This window comes from Penaeus monodon, chromosome 1, assembly GCF_015228065.2.
Source record: "Penaeus monodon isolate SGIC_2016 chromosome 1, NSTDA_Pmon_1, whole genome shotgun sequence".
NCBI classification, from domain to species: domain Eukaryota; kingdom Metazoa; phylum Arthropoda; class Malacostraca; order Decapoda; family Penaeidae; genus Penaeus; species Penaeus monodon.
Window position 1 is genome coordinate 9,025,628 of NC_051386.1, and position 17,500 is coordinate 9,043,127.

Here is a 17,500-nt window from a genome sequence, read left to right on the forward strand (position 1 = left end):
GGGCTGAAGCCACGGCTGGGCTACGTCATATTTTTTTCTGGAAGGTAGGGGTTGGGGTGGGGGGCTACACAGAGGAATTCCTCGCCAGAAAAAAATAATAAAAACAACCGAAAAAAACACACAATGGGAAAAACATCTGTTGATACGAAATACCAACACCGGGAGAGAGAGAAAAAAAACATAGATGATTACACAAACGGAGGAAAACACGCCACTAACAACCTTACAAAGAAAGGACACCAACTCATTAAGAACACAAAGACGAGGAACACACTAACGACCCAAAATAACAATGCAGAACCACACGCAGGATGACCGCGCGCTCTCTCGCAAAAACAACTGTGGAAACAAACACCATGACTGAAGAAAAAAAATAGTCTTTGCCTTCAACAACAAAATCAAACGTACAAAAGACACTGCGAAGAAAAATAACACGACAACTGAGAACCGACCCCAAAACAAGGTCGTTAATGCATGTGATAAATACGATACGAATATTTTGCTGCATCACAGTAATCGTACAAGGACTCGCATGAGGAAGAGAGGGAGAAAGGGAGAAAGGGAGAGAGGGATTGAGGGAGGGTGAAAGGGAGGGAGGGAGGGTGGGTGGGAGAAAGGAAGGAGGAATAGGAGGAGGAGGTAAGGAAGAAGAGGGAAAGAGTGAATTATGAACAGAAAGAAAGAGAAAAAACAAGAGTAAAGCAAGCAAGAGCGAAAAAGAGAGACAGAAAGAGTAAAGAGAAATGAACACATAAAAAAGTGCGGTTTTAGTAATGACCTTCAGAGCAATATCAAGTGCAAAGAGAACAGCCGTCATCACCTTTAAACGATGCCTCACGCGAGGGGGGGAGGCAAGGAGAGGAGAGGAGAGGAGAGGAGAGGAGAGGAGAGGAGAGGAGAGGAGAGGAGAGGAGAGGAGAGGAGAGGAGAGGAGAGGAGAGGAGAGGAGAGGAGAGGAGAGGAGAGGAGAGGAGAGAAGAGAAGAGAAGAGAAGAGAAGAGAAGAGAAGAGAGAAGAGAAGAGAAGAGAGAGGAGAGGAGAGGAGAGGGGGATGAGATATGAGAAAGAAGAGGAAAGTGGTAGAATGAGGAGGGGGGGAGGGACACGGGGAAAGGTGTTTGTGTGAGGAGGGGGGGGGGGGAGAAGTAGAAGAGTTCGAAAAAAGGGGGGGGGGAAAATCGATCATGAGAAATTTGAGGGAGGCAGCGTAAAGACTTTAACACGAAGGTAATCGAGAGAAAGACTTATTCCCGGGAGCGAAAAAAAGACCAAGAGTCGGATGGCCCGGGAGGTCAAGGAGGTGGGATGAGGCGGGGGGAGGGGGGAGGGGGGGGGAGAAGAAAAAGGTGACGTAGGAATACGTGGAAGAGGAGGAGGATGGTGGTGATGGCGATGGTGCAGAGGGAGGATCATCACCACCATCAGTACGGTGATGATGGTGATGATGATGGTGATGATGATGGTGATGGTAATGGTGATGGTGATGGTGATGATGATGATGATGGATAAAGATAAAGATGATTATAATGATAAAGATAATAGTGACAATGGTGATGGTGGTAATGATCGTAATATTCGCAGTGCTGGTAAAGGTGGAGCTGGTCATGTAAAAATTAAAAAATAATAATAATAATAATAAGATGCAAAAAAGAGGAGAGAGAAGGGCAAGGGAAAGGTCACAGCGAAGGAGAATACAAGGGGAAATAGAAGAAGAGGCGTAAAAATAAGAACAGGAATAGAAAGACTATAAACTGCCACGACGGACAGAAGGTGACAGCTGCAGAACATGAAGTGCGGCTGCGAGGCGGACTGCTCGGCAGAAGCAAATTCAATAAAGATGGGAAAGGAGATACGAGAAAATACTCTTAAGAAAAAGAATCTGAAATAGGGGGGACAATAAGGGGTAAAAAATAAAGAAAGTAAAGGATACACGAGAAAGGAGAGAGAATAGTATCTTCCAAAAGGGCGGGGGGGGGGGGGGGTCGTAATAAAATAAATAAATAAAGAATTCTGCATAAATATAAAATCACTAAATTACAAAACTTGTACCAAATCCGGCGGAGGAAACGAAACGATAAAAAAGCTGGGAATGAGGAAGAGGAGGAGGAAGATAAAAGAGGAGGAGGAGGAGGAGGAGGAGGAGGAGGAGGAGGAGGAGGAGGAGGAGGAGGAGGAGGAGAGAGGAGGAAGATAAAAGAGGAAGGAGAGAGGAGGAGAGGAGGAGATGAGGAGGAGGAGGAGGACGAGGACGAGGAGGACGAGGAGGACGAGGAGGAGGAGGAGGAGGAGGAGGAGGAGAAGAAGAAAAAAAAAGGAAAAGGAAAAGGAAAAGGAAAAGGAAAGAGAAAAAGAAAGAGAAGAAAAAGAAAAAGAAAAAGAAAAAGAAAAAGAAAAAGAAAAAGAAAGAGAAGAAAAATAAAAATAAAAATAAAAATAAAAATAAAAAGAAGAAAAAGACAAGAAAGAGAAGAAAAGGGCTAGAAAAGGCGAAGACAGCGGCAGAGCAGAAGGACGAGCTGGGCCGCGGCCAAGAGCGAGCGCGGAGCCGAGCCGCCAAGGAAACTTCTTGGACCGAGGAACTCCAGCCTAAGAAAACAAGAATCGGCAAGGAGGCGACGCGACGTTTCAACCCGAGTGGACACAGGGAGGGGAGAGGGGGAAGGAGGGAGGGAGGGAGGAGGAAAGGAGGGAGGGAGAGAGAGAGAGAGAGAGAGAGAGAGAGAGAGAGAGAGGAGAGAGAGAGAGAGAGGAGAGAGAGAGGAGACGAGAAACAGAGACGGGAGAGAGAGAAAGACGGGAGAGAGAGAAAGACGGGAGAGGGGAAGAGGAAGATAGATAGAGATAGAGATGATGATAGAAAGAGATAAAGATATACACAAAGAAAAAGAGATAGATATAGAGATACAAAGAAAAGAAAGAGAAAGAAAGAGGTGGGAGCGGGGGAGACGAGATGAAGTCGGGTATAACAGAGAGGGAAGAACGAAGAGAGAAAAGAGAAAAGTGGCAAGAACAGAGAAAGAGTGAAGAAAAACATTTCATATTTGTGCTTTGACTGTACCAGCAGCAACGTTTGATCTTGCTTTGGGCCAAGTGGGAGTACGCCATCTTGTTCCTCATTACCCTCATCATCAATATTATCTTTATTTTCATTATTATCGATATCATCATCATTATTACTATCATCAACATCTTTACTATCATCATCATTATCACTAGCGTTATCGTCGCTATCTTTATCGTTATCAGTATTATCCTCCTCCTCCTCATACCCATCCTCATATCCCAGTATTCTACATTTTCATCCCCCTTTCTCTCTTCCTTTATTTCGTACCTTCTCACTTTTACTCTCCCTGCCCCTTCCTTTTCCTTACTCCCTTTCTGATTACACGTTTTCTTTCCTTTTATCTTTCTTTCCGCCCCAGGGAGTGGAGGGAGGACGAGGAAGCTGGCGGTGACAAATGTATTAAGAGATTGTGGCCGATTAAAGGAGAAAAGGAAAAAAAGAAATGTTTGTGGGGACAGGAAGGGGAGGGGGAGGGGGAGGGGGAGGGGGAGGGGGAGGGGGTGGGGGAGGGGGGGGGGAGGGGGGAGGAGGAGAGAGGAGGAGGGGGAGGAGGAGGAGGAGGAGGAGGAGGAGGAGGAGGAGGAGGAGGAGGAGGAAGACAAGGAGGAGGAGGAGGAGGAGGAGGAGGAGGAGGAGGAAGGAGGAGGAGTAGGAGGAGGAGAAGGAGGAGAGGAGGAAGGAGGAGGAGGAGGAGAGGAAGAAGAAGAAGCAGAAGCAGAAGAAGAAGAAGCAGAAGAAGCAGAAGAAGAAGAAGAGAAAAGAGAAGAGAGAAGACGAAGAAGGAAGAAGCAGAGAAGAAGAAGAAAAGAAGAAGGAAGAGAGAAGAGTGAAGAAGGAAGAGAAGAGAAGAAGAAGAGAAGAAGAAGAAGAGGAAGACGAGGTGGAAGGACAGGGGACACCAAGCCAAGAAGCAGCAAGAACACGTAAGAGAGAAGAAGCAGTAGGAATGAGAAAGAAGAAGATATGAAGACAGCGAAAGAAAGAGAGGGAGAAAAAAAACAACCGAAGAAGACCAAAGGTCCTCTCTTGTCAGGCGGATGCCCCCTCCGCACACGAGAAACTGAGCCAAGGTCACTCCACGAGAGGAAAAGAGGGAAGGTGTGGTTCGCAAGAGGCTGCAGAGCGGGCGGCGGGCGCGGGCGGGTGGGCGGCCCAGCCAGGCAGCCAGCCGGAGGGGCTCGCGCTACTAAAGATGAGTTGGTCACATCGCGCCTAATGCAAAACCCGGGGAACGTTACTTTACATCACCGCCTCGTGTGACCTCATTTCCCTTTCCCCCTTTTTTGTTCTTTCTTCCTTTTTTCAGAAATGTCTGTTGCCCTTCTCTGTGTCTTATCTCCACCCTTCTGAAGTCCCTCTATGTACTCTCTCTCTCTCTCCTACTATCATCTACCTCTTCCAAAAGATCCGGGACGCAAGGCTTTCCTTTCCGGTGAATATACGTTTTTTTTATATACCTTTTTCCTTCCTTTTTTCTCAAAGGTCATGGGGATCCTGGAGCATCACACGCACATAATCTCCCGGGTTTGGCCAGCCCGCCGCGGATCGATGGAAAACACGTGCTTGTTTCCCTTGATCCTTTCCTTATCCCGCCTCCTTTATTACCTATCGTGAAAAGACCTATGCGTCCATCGGCCATTGTGCCCCCCCCCCTCCTCGGTCTTTGGCTTTTGGTTTTTGGTCCTGGGCTGAGAGACTGGTACTTGTTTCTGGTCCCACGTAACTGGTCCCTGAATTCTGGTCACGAGTCCCTAGTCTATGGGTCCTGGTTACTCGCCCCTTGTTCCTAGTCCTGCTTTCCCTCCTCGCGCCCGAAAAGAGCACGAAGAAACCCTCAGGAACCTAGTTTATTTTTGCACTTCTTAAACCTGTCGCCCCTAAAACAACACTTTTGATCCTCTCGAGACCTCTCACTCCCCCCCTTCCCCCGCCCCTTCTCCTAACCGTCCTCTATCCCCTGCCCTCCCTCCCCCCTCCCCAATCCGCCTCCTACCTTCCCCTCCCTCCGCCATCCCTGACGTCACCTTCGCCTTTTCTTTCCACGCTATTTTGTCCTCGGCGCATTTGTATGTCCCATTACTTGCACGCGAATCCAGCCCTGTGGAAACCTCTAACCTACTCCCGCCCTTCGCCCTCACATACCCGGAACTCCATGCTCCTTGCACCACCTCGCCCCCGCTGCTAAAAACCTCGTTCAGTCCACCAACACGCCCGAGAGTAACGCCAAAGTCCAGCCCGCAAAAACACACACATATAATTCAGCGAAACTGACACCAGCCCTCATTCCCCGCGACAGCAATTCGGTCACGTGTGGATGCCGCGCGAGGCAACGCTGCGGGGACATCTACTTGACATCTATTGCGTCTCTGCCGTGTTGGTCTTTCTCATTCGGCAAATAAAGAATATTTCGGAGTGATAGAGCTCTGGCAACGTAACTGCATGTTACCCAAGATGTTCAAGTGTAAGTATGAATTCATGGTGTATGCACTTATCATATTTTGTACAAATAACACTTGGTTGCATAAAAAGTCTTTTAATGAACATAAGTAATATGGATGATATAAAAATGCAAAACATACTGGCATACTGGCAACTCCTAATGCAACATAGGAGCAAGACGATATCATATAAAGGCCACGGTAGTAACCAAAGCACTAAACTTTCCCACGATAACAAACTTCCCACAAATAATAGACACCCAAAGCTGTGAGATACTTCGCCAAAACCTCCCGACCCGACCATGTTCGAGGTGACTTATGAAATCACACGACGTACATGCGCCGAGGCAATACTGGACAACGAAATTCCACGCCGAGAGCCAAGGATCTACTGAGACGCTAGAGAACATTACATAATTCCCCACAGACGCCCCGTGACCACCAGTAACAGGTAACAAATCCAACGAATACAATACTATGATGACACAGTGTCTGGCCTTACACGTGCGAGAGTCCATCCTGACGGGGGTGTGACGCCCGTGTTCCTCGAGGGTGTGACGCCCCGGCTCTTCGAAAACCTCCATCTCGAACACGTTCTCGAGACCTCGCGCTCACGGCAAAGGGATAAACTCCAAGTCCTAACTCGGACGCCGATGCTCAGCCGACCTTCACCTGAACGCCCACTCTCTGCCGTATCCGTTCAATCCTTCACCCTGAATATAAAAAAGAATCCCTTAACTCACCCGAAACTTTGCAAAGTCGGATCACGCGAATGGGCCCTGACGACCACGTCGGCAGAGGGTATTTTCATTCCTTTTACGGCGGCGCTGCCTTGTCTTGCATGGGACGAGGTTCCCATTACACGCGCCGTAGAGATCCTTTCGCGAACCCGATGGACCGTCCCTATATCGTAGCGCCTTTTCTTGTGACATTCGCGAGACGATATATAAAAGAAGTGTCACATTTTTCGCTGGCTCTCTGACCCCCATTCCCATGGAGGACGACTAAAGGCGGAGTACCACGATCTCGCGTGACGTCAAAAGTGAACCCCTTCCCCCCTCACTCTAGCACTCGTATCCCCCGAACGACCCTAAAGCGATTGCTCTTTTAAAAACCCACCCCGTCCATAGCCCCGTTAAAAACCTACAAGTCGCGCCCCACTCACAACCCGCACGGAGCACTGTCACCCTGGGAAGCTCAAACTCGCCACTACAACCCCGACTTTCGCCCTCCCCTGAGCCGGCCTATATGTTTAATCAATACAGATAGCGTCGAGATAACCGATAATGACCTTATTGAGATAAGGAGTCACGCTTGGGGATTCTGGGAGAGCTCGGGTACCGTTTCTCTGGGATCAAATTGCACTGCAATCAGCCGCAACACCCGACACCGAATGGCACCTCGAGGTGGCACTCATTACATTACTATGTACGTTAATCGACACACGAAATCCTCTGACGCGTGAACGTTTTACAGATGTATATGTACGCGTACAGAAACAGATATGCTAGGGTTCGCTAACAGAAAAGTGATATTGGCTATACTGCATATCTGTGCTCGCAAAATTTGGATTGGAAAACGACACAACTTCGGATATCCAAAGGCAACACAAAAATGAAGAAAGGCAGCGCACGGTAACATTCGATGGCTAAATTAAAAAAGAGAATAAATAATAGAATGCACAGACATACACACAAATAGACAGACACGTGCGCTCGCGCACACAAACACACACACACACACAAACACACACACACACACAACACACACCACACACACACAACACACAACACACAACACACAACACACAACACACACACAACACACACACACACACACACACACACACACCGAGTATCAGTGTTCGTACGCGTACACAAGCGAAGCAATAAACGCAATGAAACATAACCCACACACGAAGTTTTCCAAGCGGCCAATCTACCTCACAATAATGTTATCAAACGGAGCAAGGACGAGAGGCGAGGTAGGCATACGCGACCTCCTTCAGCCCGCTGTCAGATGTTGTCACTGCCAACACTTTAGGCTGGCGAAGGGGTAGGGGCCGAAACGACACTGCACACAAGCCGGAAATGACGTTTTATCATTGTTTTACGAGTAAATGCATTTTTTAAACCCTTATTCGAATCGCCCTGGACGGAAATGGCACAAGAGAAAGCCGAATAAAGAACACAGGGAACACGTACTAGCGAAAAGGGGCAACGGGGAAATGGAATTCAAGATACAACTAACTGCATGTTGCTTTAGGCCACGTGTACCAACCCTCCCGTTCCCGTTCCAGCTCTCGCTCGCTCTTCTTCTTCTATTCTTTATTCTCTGTTCTTTGTTCTTTGTTCTTTCTCTCTTTCTCTGCCAACAATGTGCCAGAGGAGGAGGAGGGAGAGGAGGTGGAGGAAGGTAGAAGGAATAAGAGAGAAAGAGAGAAAGATGAGATTAGGAGAAGAGAGAAGAGAGAGAGAGAGAGACGAGAGAAGAAGAGAGAATGAAGAGACGAGAGAGAGAGAGAGAGAGAGTACGGAATGAGAGAGAGAGAGAGAAAGAGATTGAAAAGATGGATAAGATGAAGGAAAGCAGGAAAGAGAAAGAAGAGCACAAGAGAAGAAAAAGAAAGAGAGAGAAAGAGAGAGACGAGAGAGAGAAAGAGAAAAGAGAAGAGAAGACGAGAGCGAGAGACGACGATGACGCTGGAACGACGGACGATAGCAGAGAGACGAGAGAGAGACGGATGAGAGATGACGTGAGAGAGAGAGAGAGAGGTTTTGACAAACTGAAAAAAATGTCTACATATGACTGATGTCACAAAGAGCTTTTGTTCAAATATTGGTCAGCTGATAAAATGCATTGCAGGCACAGGGAAACGGGATGGATGGATGCATCAAGATATGCATGCAAACGTATGTAGCTGACCTACCTACCTACCTACCTACCTACCTCCACCTCTATCTCTATTTTCTGCTCTCCCCCCACCTCTCTCTCTTCCTCCCCCATCCTCTCTCTCTCTCTCTCCATCTTGACTAGTTTAGCCTCCGCTGCCGCTGGTGTTTGATCAAATATTCCGCAGCGTTTCTACGGACGTGCACGAAGGTCCTCTTGACGGTTGGCGGTTCAATTTAGTTAGTGGATGAATGGAAAGATAAGAAATGGTCAAATCTCGTTACGAGTCTTGATGTGTTTTCTTTTTCGATAATATGGTGTGTGTGTGTGTGTTTGTGCGTGTGTGTGTGTGTGTGTGTGCGTGTGTGCGTGTGTGGTGTGTGTGTGTGTGTGTGTGTGTGTGTGTGTGTGTGTGGTGTGTGTGTGGGTAGTGTGTGTGTGGTGTGTGTGTGTGTGTGTGTGTGTGTGTGTGTGTTAAATAAATAACTACACGCATTATCGTAAAAATAAACAAAAGCACTTAAGAAAACAATACATACTTCCTAGATTCAAGCGCCAGCCGCCACGAGGACCTCCATGCACGTCTGTATATTTGATCAAACACCAGCGGCGGCGGAGGCTAAACCAGACAAGATGGGGGGAGGGGAGGGGGGAGAGGGGAGAGAGGAGGGGGGGAGGGAGAGAGAGAGAGAGAGAGAGAGAGAGACGGAGAGAGAGAGGAGAGAGAGAGAGAGAGAGAGAGAGAGAGAGAGACAGAGACAGAGACAGAGACAGAGACAGAGACAGAGACAGAGACAGAAAGAGAGACAGAAAGAGAGAAAGAGAGAGAGAGAGAGAGAGAGACATAAATGCTAGAGACAGATGGAGAGATAGGGCAGCGGAAACGAATCACCCTCGATGATAAATCCTCCGCCTTTTTCGAGATGCTACACAAATAACCCCGCTTCCGAAGTTCAACTGCGGCCTGATGAAAGTCCACGAAAACTACCGGCGACGGCCGTTCCTCCGGTCGGTAGTTGCCGTGGCGACTGCCGTGCCGACGTTCATAACCCGATGTTTTGCGGCTGGAAAAGTCCGGGAGGAGACCAGAATACCTCGATGCCAATGACCTTGTAATGGAGTTCCTTCCACGATATTAATTAATATCCTTTTGTATTGTTGTTTATCATTATATGATCTATCATATTTCATTAACAGCTTTGGTGCAAATAACCTCCTATGTAGCTTGTAATAACGCTGTTCCTTCCTCGTGTTAATTAATATCCGCTCCCCCCTAATTGCTGATTTCCTCGCCCTTACTCCTGTAGTGGACTTTCTCAATAGACCTCCTCAAAATTAGGAAACTTTTCCGCTGTGTGAATTCCCCTTTTGTCTGTAACCTCACGCCCTGATGAGAAACATTCCTCCCTCACCCTACATTACACCTTTCACCCTGCTTCCTTCTCCCCATACTCCCTACTCCAACAAGCACCCTTTATTCCAGACTATACACTGTATATACCCTCAACCCGCACTCGTACAACACACTCTATACCCTTGTTTTACTATACCTTTCCCTAATCACCTCTCCATGAAAACTGTCCCTGCTAAAATCACTTTCCCTTCCCCTTTCCTCTTCCCTTTTCCTCCCCCTTACCCTTTGTCCTTCCTGCCACTCCTCTTCCCCTCGCCTTCCCATTCCCCTCTCTCCCCCTTCCTCTCCCAGATCCCCCTTCCCCCTTGCCCCCCCGTCCCCTTCCTCTCCCAAATCCCCCTTCCCTCTTGCCCCCCCACCGTCCCCTTCCTCTCCCAAACCCCCCTTCCCCCTTGCCCCCCGTCCCAGTCCCCATCACCATCCCCTTCCCCTTCCCCTTCCCCTTCCCCTACCCCGTCCCCTTCCCCACCCCCGTTCCCGCCCCTTCCCACCCTACCGCCGTCCTATACAATAACCTATCTCAATTAAGAGCCACAACGCCACGGCTCCTCCGGCTGATGAAAATACTGCCAGCCGGAGCGGGTTACAGGCCGCACAGGGGAACGGAGAGACCCTGCTGTTCCCTCCCTGCCGAGCCTCCCTTCCCTGCTGACAGCTCCCGCTCCCTGCCGACAGTCTCCCTACCCTGCAAGGTTGGTTGCCAAGCAGGGGAGAGCAGACGATAATGGTGAACGCAGCGTACCTGTCAGTAAATCGTCATGTGCATCGGACTGCAGGCGACGGCGAACGAACATAGGAAAGGCATATGACGTTGCGGGAGATCGACAAGGGAAAGGGAGAAAGGAAGAGGGAGCAAGGAGGACGAAGGAAGAGGGAGCAAGGAGGACGAAGGAAGAGGGAGAAAAGAAGAGGAAGAAGGAGAGAGAGAGAAAGGAGGACGAAGGAAGGAGGAGCAAGGAGGACGAAGGAAGAGGTGGTGGGGTGGGAGACAAGAGAAGAGAAAGAGAGAGCGGGGAGAGAGGGGGGAAGAAGAGTGGAAATGAACAAAGAAATAAGGTTGAAAAAAAAGAGAAAGAGAGAACCAACGAGAAGAATAGGAAAGGAGAGGAAAGTGTGAAGAAAGTGGAGAGAAAGGGCGGACGACGGGGCGGGATGGGGGTGGGGGGGAGTGATACAGACAAGAGAATTAACAATGCAAATTCTATAATATATTCCGCTGTTCACCCAGACCTTACCCTGATGGCATTGGTAATTAAGAGAAAGCGACAGTAATGACATGGTGATGAAAGCAGCAATCAGGCAGCGATTTAGACACGTTAAATGCCAACCCCACCCCATCCCCTTCAACCTAAAAATCAAATAAAAAAAATTAAACAAATCAACAAAAAAAAAGTAATTACATCCTAAAAAAAAAAAAAAAATCAATAACATTCATTACCCACTAATCACCAACACACAATCTAAACAACATTAATCTCTATCGCTATTTTTTTCCTTTTTTTTCCAAAAAAAAAATCGCAGCCCGGGCCGCTCAGCCGGGAATGCCATTATCACACGGAAATCGCGTCCCGAGTCACAGGCTGCCAGCTTGCCTAATGTCGATAATCATTGTCGTTATCTGAATATGACTCTTAGATAGGAGGGCGGGAATTTTGTAAAAAGAGGAAAAGAATTAAGGAAAATAAAAAGACATTTGAGGTGGTTTACAGGACGGCATTTGTATAATTGTGAACGTTTGCAGGAGTTTCCTCGTTTCCTCCGTTCTTTGATTTAGCTCTTGCTCGCTCTGTCTGTCTGTCTGTCTGTCTGTCTGTCTGTCTGTCTGTCTGTCTGTCTGTCTGTCTGTCTGTCTGTCTGTCTCTCTGACTGTCTCTCTGACTGTCTCTCTGTCTGTCTCTCTGACTGACTGACTGACTGACTGAATCCCACTCCGTTTTTAAATCTCTTCTAAACCTTCCCATGATTTCATTCATTTCATAGATCACTTTTTTCACCATTTAATTTGACTTTCACATTCCTTTCTTCATTTTTTTCCCTTCTCTCTACACACACACTCCACAACTTACCGATCTTCTGCAACGCATTCCTTCCTCCGTATCAATTAAACCTCTCTTATCAGCACAGTATCTCTTCCTTTCCATTACTCCCCATTTCCTTCTCCTTCCTCCTCCTCCCCCCCACCCACCCCCCATCCCCCAGGTCAAGATGGATAAACAACAGCCTCCCTCACTGACTTCCTCCTCCTTTTATTCCAAACGTCTTTAAAAATACTATCCAAGCACTCAGTCTCCAAGCATCCAAGCGCCATCTTGACACTCGCTTTGATATAAACATCGTTATGTAAACACACTTCACGTGCCGCTTCCTTCTTTGCTTGCTTACTTGCGTGTTTGCCTTCTTGTTTGCTGTTTGCGTCCAATGCTTGGTTAATGAATGGGCATATATGTGGGTGTGTATATATAGGCCTATGTAGGTAAACACAAACCGTACTATAGGCGCTCGCACGCACGCACGCACACACACACACACATGAAATAAACAGTTATATACACAGGAAAACCTATACAGATGCAAGCACGAGAATAAATCGTGTGCAAGCATAATTTGAAAAAAATCGCACACAACCTGATCTTCGTATCAAAAAGAATCGTCTCTCACTTTCGTTGTCTCCGCTCTTCCCTCTTTTCCTCTTCCCTCCTCCCCTCTCCCCTCTCCCCTCCCCTCCCCCTCCTCTCTAATCCTCAGCGAAGCCACGTCAGTAGCTTCCCCGGCATCGCTCTAATCAAATTTGCCTCCTTTAAAACTCGCCCAGCTCCGCCTCGGCGCCGCCCACGCCCGTGAATTACAGCACTAAAAATCTGGCTGTGAGACGTCCCCCCCCTCCCCCGCCTCCCCCCCTCCTCCCCGTGTTCGACATGTGAAACAGAAATTTAAAAAGTTATCGCTCTTTAAGGTTTTCTCTTGCTATTTCCGCTCGTTCCCTCACTCTCTTCTACTCCCTCATCGTTCCCCGTTTCTTTCTACATTCCCTTTTTCTGTCCCTTTTACTTTCCTTCCCTCACTCTTTTTCCTCTTTTTTCTATTTTTTTCTCCCTTTTCTCTCCTCTTTCCCCTTCTTCACTTCACTCACTCACTCCTCACTCGATCCCTCGATCACTCGATCCCTCGATCACTCGATCCCTCGATCACTCGATCCCTCGATCACTCGATCCCTCGATCACTCGATCACTCGATCACTCACTCACTCGATCACTCGATCACTCACTCGATCACTCACTCACTCACTCACTCACTCACTCACTCACTCACTCACTCACTCACTCACTCACTCATTCCCTTCCTCTGCCTTCCCATCAATCATATCCGTAAAATGCTTGCCAGATCCCTCCCCAAGCCTCTTACATTCCTTCCCCCCTTTCCCCCTTCCCCCTCCCCTTTCCTCTTCCACCCCCCTCCACCCCACCCCCCTTTCCCCTCCTCCCCCGCAGCACGAATCATCCCCGGAGCAAACATGACGGGATACGATGAGGCTCATGAGGCGCACGACCACGACATGACGTGACTGATTATCTCGTCGGTGGATTAATAATGTTCTTTCCACGACCCGTTTCTACGCCATTCTCGTCTCGCGTCTCCCGGCCGTCTTGTCCTGTTTTCTTTTCGAGTGTGTGTGTGTGTGTGTGTGTGTGTGTGTGTGTGTGTGTGTGTGTGTGTGTGTGTGTGTGTGTGTGTGTGTGTGTGTGTGTGTGTGAGAGAGAGAGAGAGAGAGAGGAAGAGGAGGAGAGAGACGAGAGAGGAGCGAGGAGACGAGAGAGAGAGAGAGAGAAGGGAGAGAGAAGAGGAGAGAAGAGAGAAGGAGAGAGGAGAGGAGAGAGAGAGAGAGAGAGAGAGAGAGAGAGAGAGAGAGAGAGAGGAGGGAGAGGGAGAGTGGAAAATCCGCCAGAAAAGCGTATCTCAAGAAAGAAGAAAAAAAACCTGGCGCACACATTTCCATCATCCAAACGTTTCACAAGATACATTTACATCTACCTATCAAAGCAGCCAACCGACCGATCATTCTATCTCTCGATCAATCTACCTCTCTACCTATATATGATTAACCTACAGCCACTCTCTCCAATCCCTCTTCCTCTCGCGGTGCAGGATTAAGCACTTTGGCCAATAGTATTCCCCACGAACTGCGCAAACACAGACACTGAGACATCGGCTTGGTGCTCGCTCGGGACGCGAGTTTTGCCAACACATTTTTAACGCATCGACATAAAACATCCATTCACGGATCTCTGCGGAAAGATTCATATCAATTAGATACACACACACACACACGCACACGCACACGCACACGCACACGCACACGCACACGCACACGCACACGCACACACACACGCACACGCACACGCACACGCACACGCACACGCACAAACGCACACGCACACGCACACGCACACGCACAAACGCACACGCACACGCACAAACGCACACGCACACACACCGTGATAATGTGTGTCCACTGCCGCGTAAATTACCACGGGAATTTTTGCGTTGTTGTTGCGCTTCGACTGAAGTTCGTACAAGTTTGTTAAAAGAAAATTAAACAAACTCGTGCTCTCTTTCCCCCTACGGAAATCTTGAGATGGATATGAAAATTAAAGTGAAAAGGAAGGGTATGTGGATGGGGGGGGGGGAGAGAACCGGATGGATGAATTGGGAGAAGGAGAAGGAGAAGGAGAAGGAGAAGGAGAAGGAGAGGGAGAGGGAGGAGAGGGAGAAAGAAAGAGACGGAGGAAGAGGGAGAGGGAGAGGGACGAGGGAAAGGTAGAGAGAAGGAATGACAGAGAAAGAAAGAGGGAGAGAGAGAGAGAGAGGTGGAGGTGAAATGGAAACCAGAGAGGAAGAAAAGGAAAGAGAAAGAGAAGAAGAATGGCTGAGAGTTAAGCTACGAAGCTAAGGAGGAACAGCAAGACAAAGTGAAATGAAAGGAGAGAAGGGAGAGAAAGAACAAGAAAAGAGAAAAACGAAGATGCAAGGAAGACAAAACACGCTGAAGAAGTCAAGGAACATGCCTCGTCTCCACCTGGCCGTTCTTCTCCCTAAATGAACCCGAAGCTAAGACCTGTGGGTATTATTCTCGCGTCTAATTTTCATCTTCTGTTTACGCAAGGAAGCCACGTAAACAACCCCATTACCCGAGCTAGAATCTCCAGCGAGATTCCGGACCCGATTTTAATCAATGAGATCGCGGCGTGCAAGACTAGTAAAGAAAAAAAGTAGTAAACAGAGATAAAACATAAATCTAAAAAGCTACACAAAACTATAACATTTAAACAAATAACTGAGCGACAGAGAGAGAGAGGGGGGGAGGGGGGGGGAGGGGAAAGAGATTAAAAAAGCGGGCAGATACACAACTGTGATAATAACCCTTTGATCCCACGCATACATCACTGAAAAGCATATTTTCTTCATGCCCAACAAATTTCAATCATAAAATGAAATACATTTCGCGAGGTTGGACATGTATATCCACATTGCATCACTCTGTAATGCCATTACTCTGCTCATTTTCATCTGCCTGCGCTAATGGAACAGCTAAAACAAAATACAATTAACCAGGATCTCCGCTTGTTTATAAAACGAAATGAAAATACATTAAACAACTTCCTGGCTCTAAGTTTTCTTTACAAAACACACACACACATATAATACATACATACATACATACATACATACATACATACATACATACATACATACATACATACATACATACATATATATATATATATATATATATATATGTGTATATGTGTGTGTGTGTGTGTGTGTGTGTGTGTGTGTGTGTGTGTGTGTGTGTGTGTGTGTGTGTGTGTGTGTGTGTGTGCATGTGTGTGTGTGCGTGTGCGTGTGCATGTGTGTGCGTGTGCATGTGCGTGTGCGTGTGCGCGTGTGCGTGTGCGTGTGCGTGTGCGTGTGTGTATACATATACATACATATCAAACTAACCCTTTCTGTCGCTAAAATCCCGCAACTCCGCGCCGTCCAGTGCAATGCATACCAAGCCAACCCGTTCTCTCGGCGGCCTTCTCCCCAGGAAACCATTCTTCCTCTGAATCGGCTGCCGGGCAGAACCTTGCACTCACACACAAGGTCTATGTAAGTATTCTTATATAGAACTTGTTCACACACTCACAGATACACGCACACACTCTTCAGGGTAATCCGGAATAAAATAATAGTTCGAGATAGAACGAACCCACGAACGAACGAAAGAAAACACACACACACACACACACACACACACACACACACACACACACACACACACACACACACACACACACACACACACACACACACACACACACACACATTCTCTCTCTCTCTCTCTCTCTCTCTCTCTCTCTCTCTCTCTCTCTCTCTCTCTCTCTCTCTCTCTCTCTCTCTCTCTCTCTCTCTCACACACACCACTTCCATTCCGCTCGACAATGCACGAATGTCTGGACGGTATGGCATCATAAATAATAACCGTTCTAAAAATAAGCGAACGAGGGAGAAAAGGGAAGAGAGAACGAAAGAAGAAAGAACACAATACAAAGAAGGGGAAAAAATAAATCCAATTGAGAATGAAAGCTCCTGCTAGCCAATCCGATTTTCGAGACGAGTCTCCTTTGACGGAATTTGGGAATAAAAAGCCCAAAAGCAGTACAGACGAGGCCAGTTTAAACATTTCTCTTAAGTACCTTTTCTGAGCGATCGCGGAAGTGAATCGCTACCCGGCCCCCTCCCCTCCCCTCCCCTCCCATCCCCTCCCCATCCCCTCCCCTCCCCTCCCCTCCCACTCCCCTCCCCTCCCCTCCTCCCTCCCCTCCCCCTCCCCTCCCCTCACCCCACTTACACAATTACACCTTTTGCCAACAATGGGGGGAGGGGGGAGGGGGGAGGGGACATGCAAGAAGCCGGACGTCAAAGACTTGAATGCAACTGAGGATTTCCGTAGTTCTGAAGACATCTTGGGCAGCAACAAATAAAACGCAACACACACACACACACGCACACGCACTCGCACACGCACACACACACGTTCTCTTTCTGCCTTTCCTTTACTATGCCTTTGAGACCGTGGCTGATATACTTGTTCTCACTCGTAAATTTTCAACATATTTCTGAGGAATAAATGCCACTTTGACTTAAGATGAACCACTGTTACTAGGTCAACTGTCAAGTATTTATAAAGCTAGAATCGACTTTAATTTTTGGTTATGATCAATCCAATATCTACCCGATCATATCATTTTAACATGAAAATATCACAATAAATTTCTGAGAATAAAATACTTGTCTTCCTAACTTTATTTTTGCCGAACTGCTATCTAAAACCATGATCACATTTAACTGTATTCGGAATGATATTCAACTCTATCGCTAACTGCTTCTATATGTATATTCTATTAATTCTGAACGTCATTTAAAAAGTAATCAACTCAGAAGACTTTTCAACCGAGACTCCCTCCCTCCCCTCCACATACGCCCCAAAAACGAAGGTCATTATTACCTTGAATGAAGTTTGCCGACCAAGTTCACTCATCTCTTCTCCGTTGACCACCGCTGTTGCCATGGTTACCAAGTGACGCTCTCACAATCCCGGCCGACGTGGACTACTCCAGCCGCGGGAGTATAATTGCTGTCAACACTCAA

At 47.7% G+C, this 17,500-nt stretch overlaps 1 protein-coding gene across 1 annotated transcript in view; it reads right to left on the reverse strand.

The window, feature by feature from the left end:
• The window catches only part of LOC119587901 (adenosylhomocysteinase-like 1), a gene marked incomplete in the record, with an annotated part of 109,868 nt that overhangs the window by 41,809 nt on the left and 50,559 nt on the right, over window positions 1-17,500 (reverse strand). Inside the window, 1 exon segment of the mRNA XM_037936646.1 lies at window positions 17,358-17,500. This exon segment is cut by the window's right edge and continues 127 nt beyond it. Within this exon segment, the coding sequence (XP_037792574.1) occupies window positions 17,358-17,420 (63 nt within the window).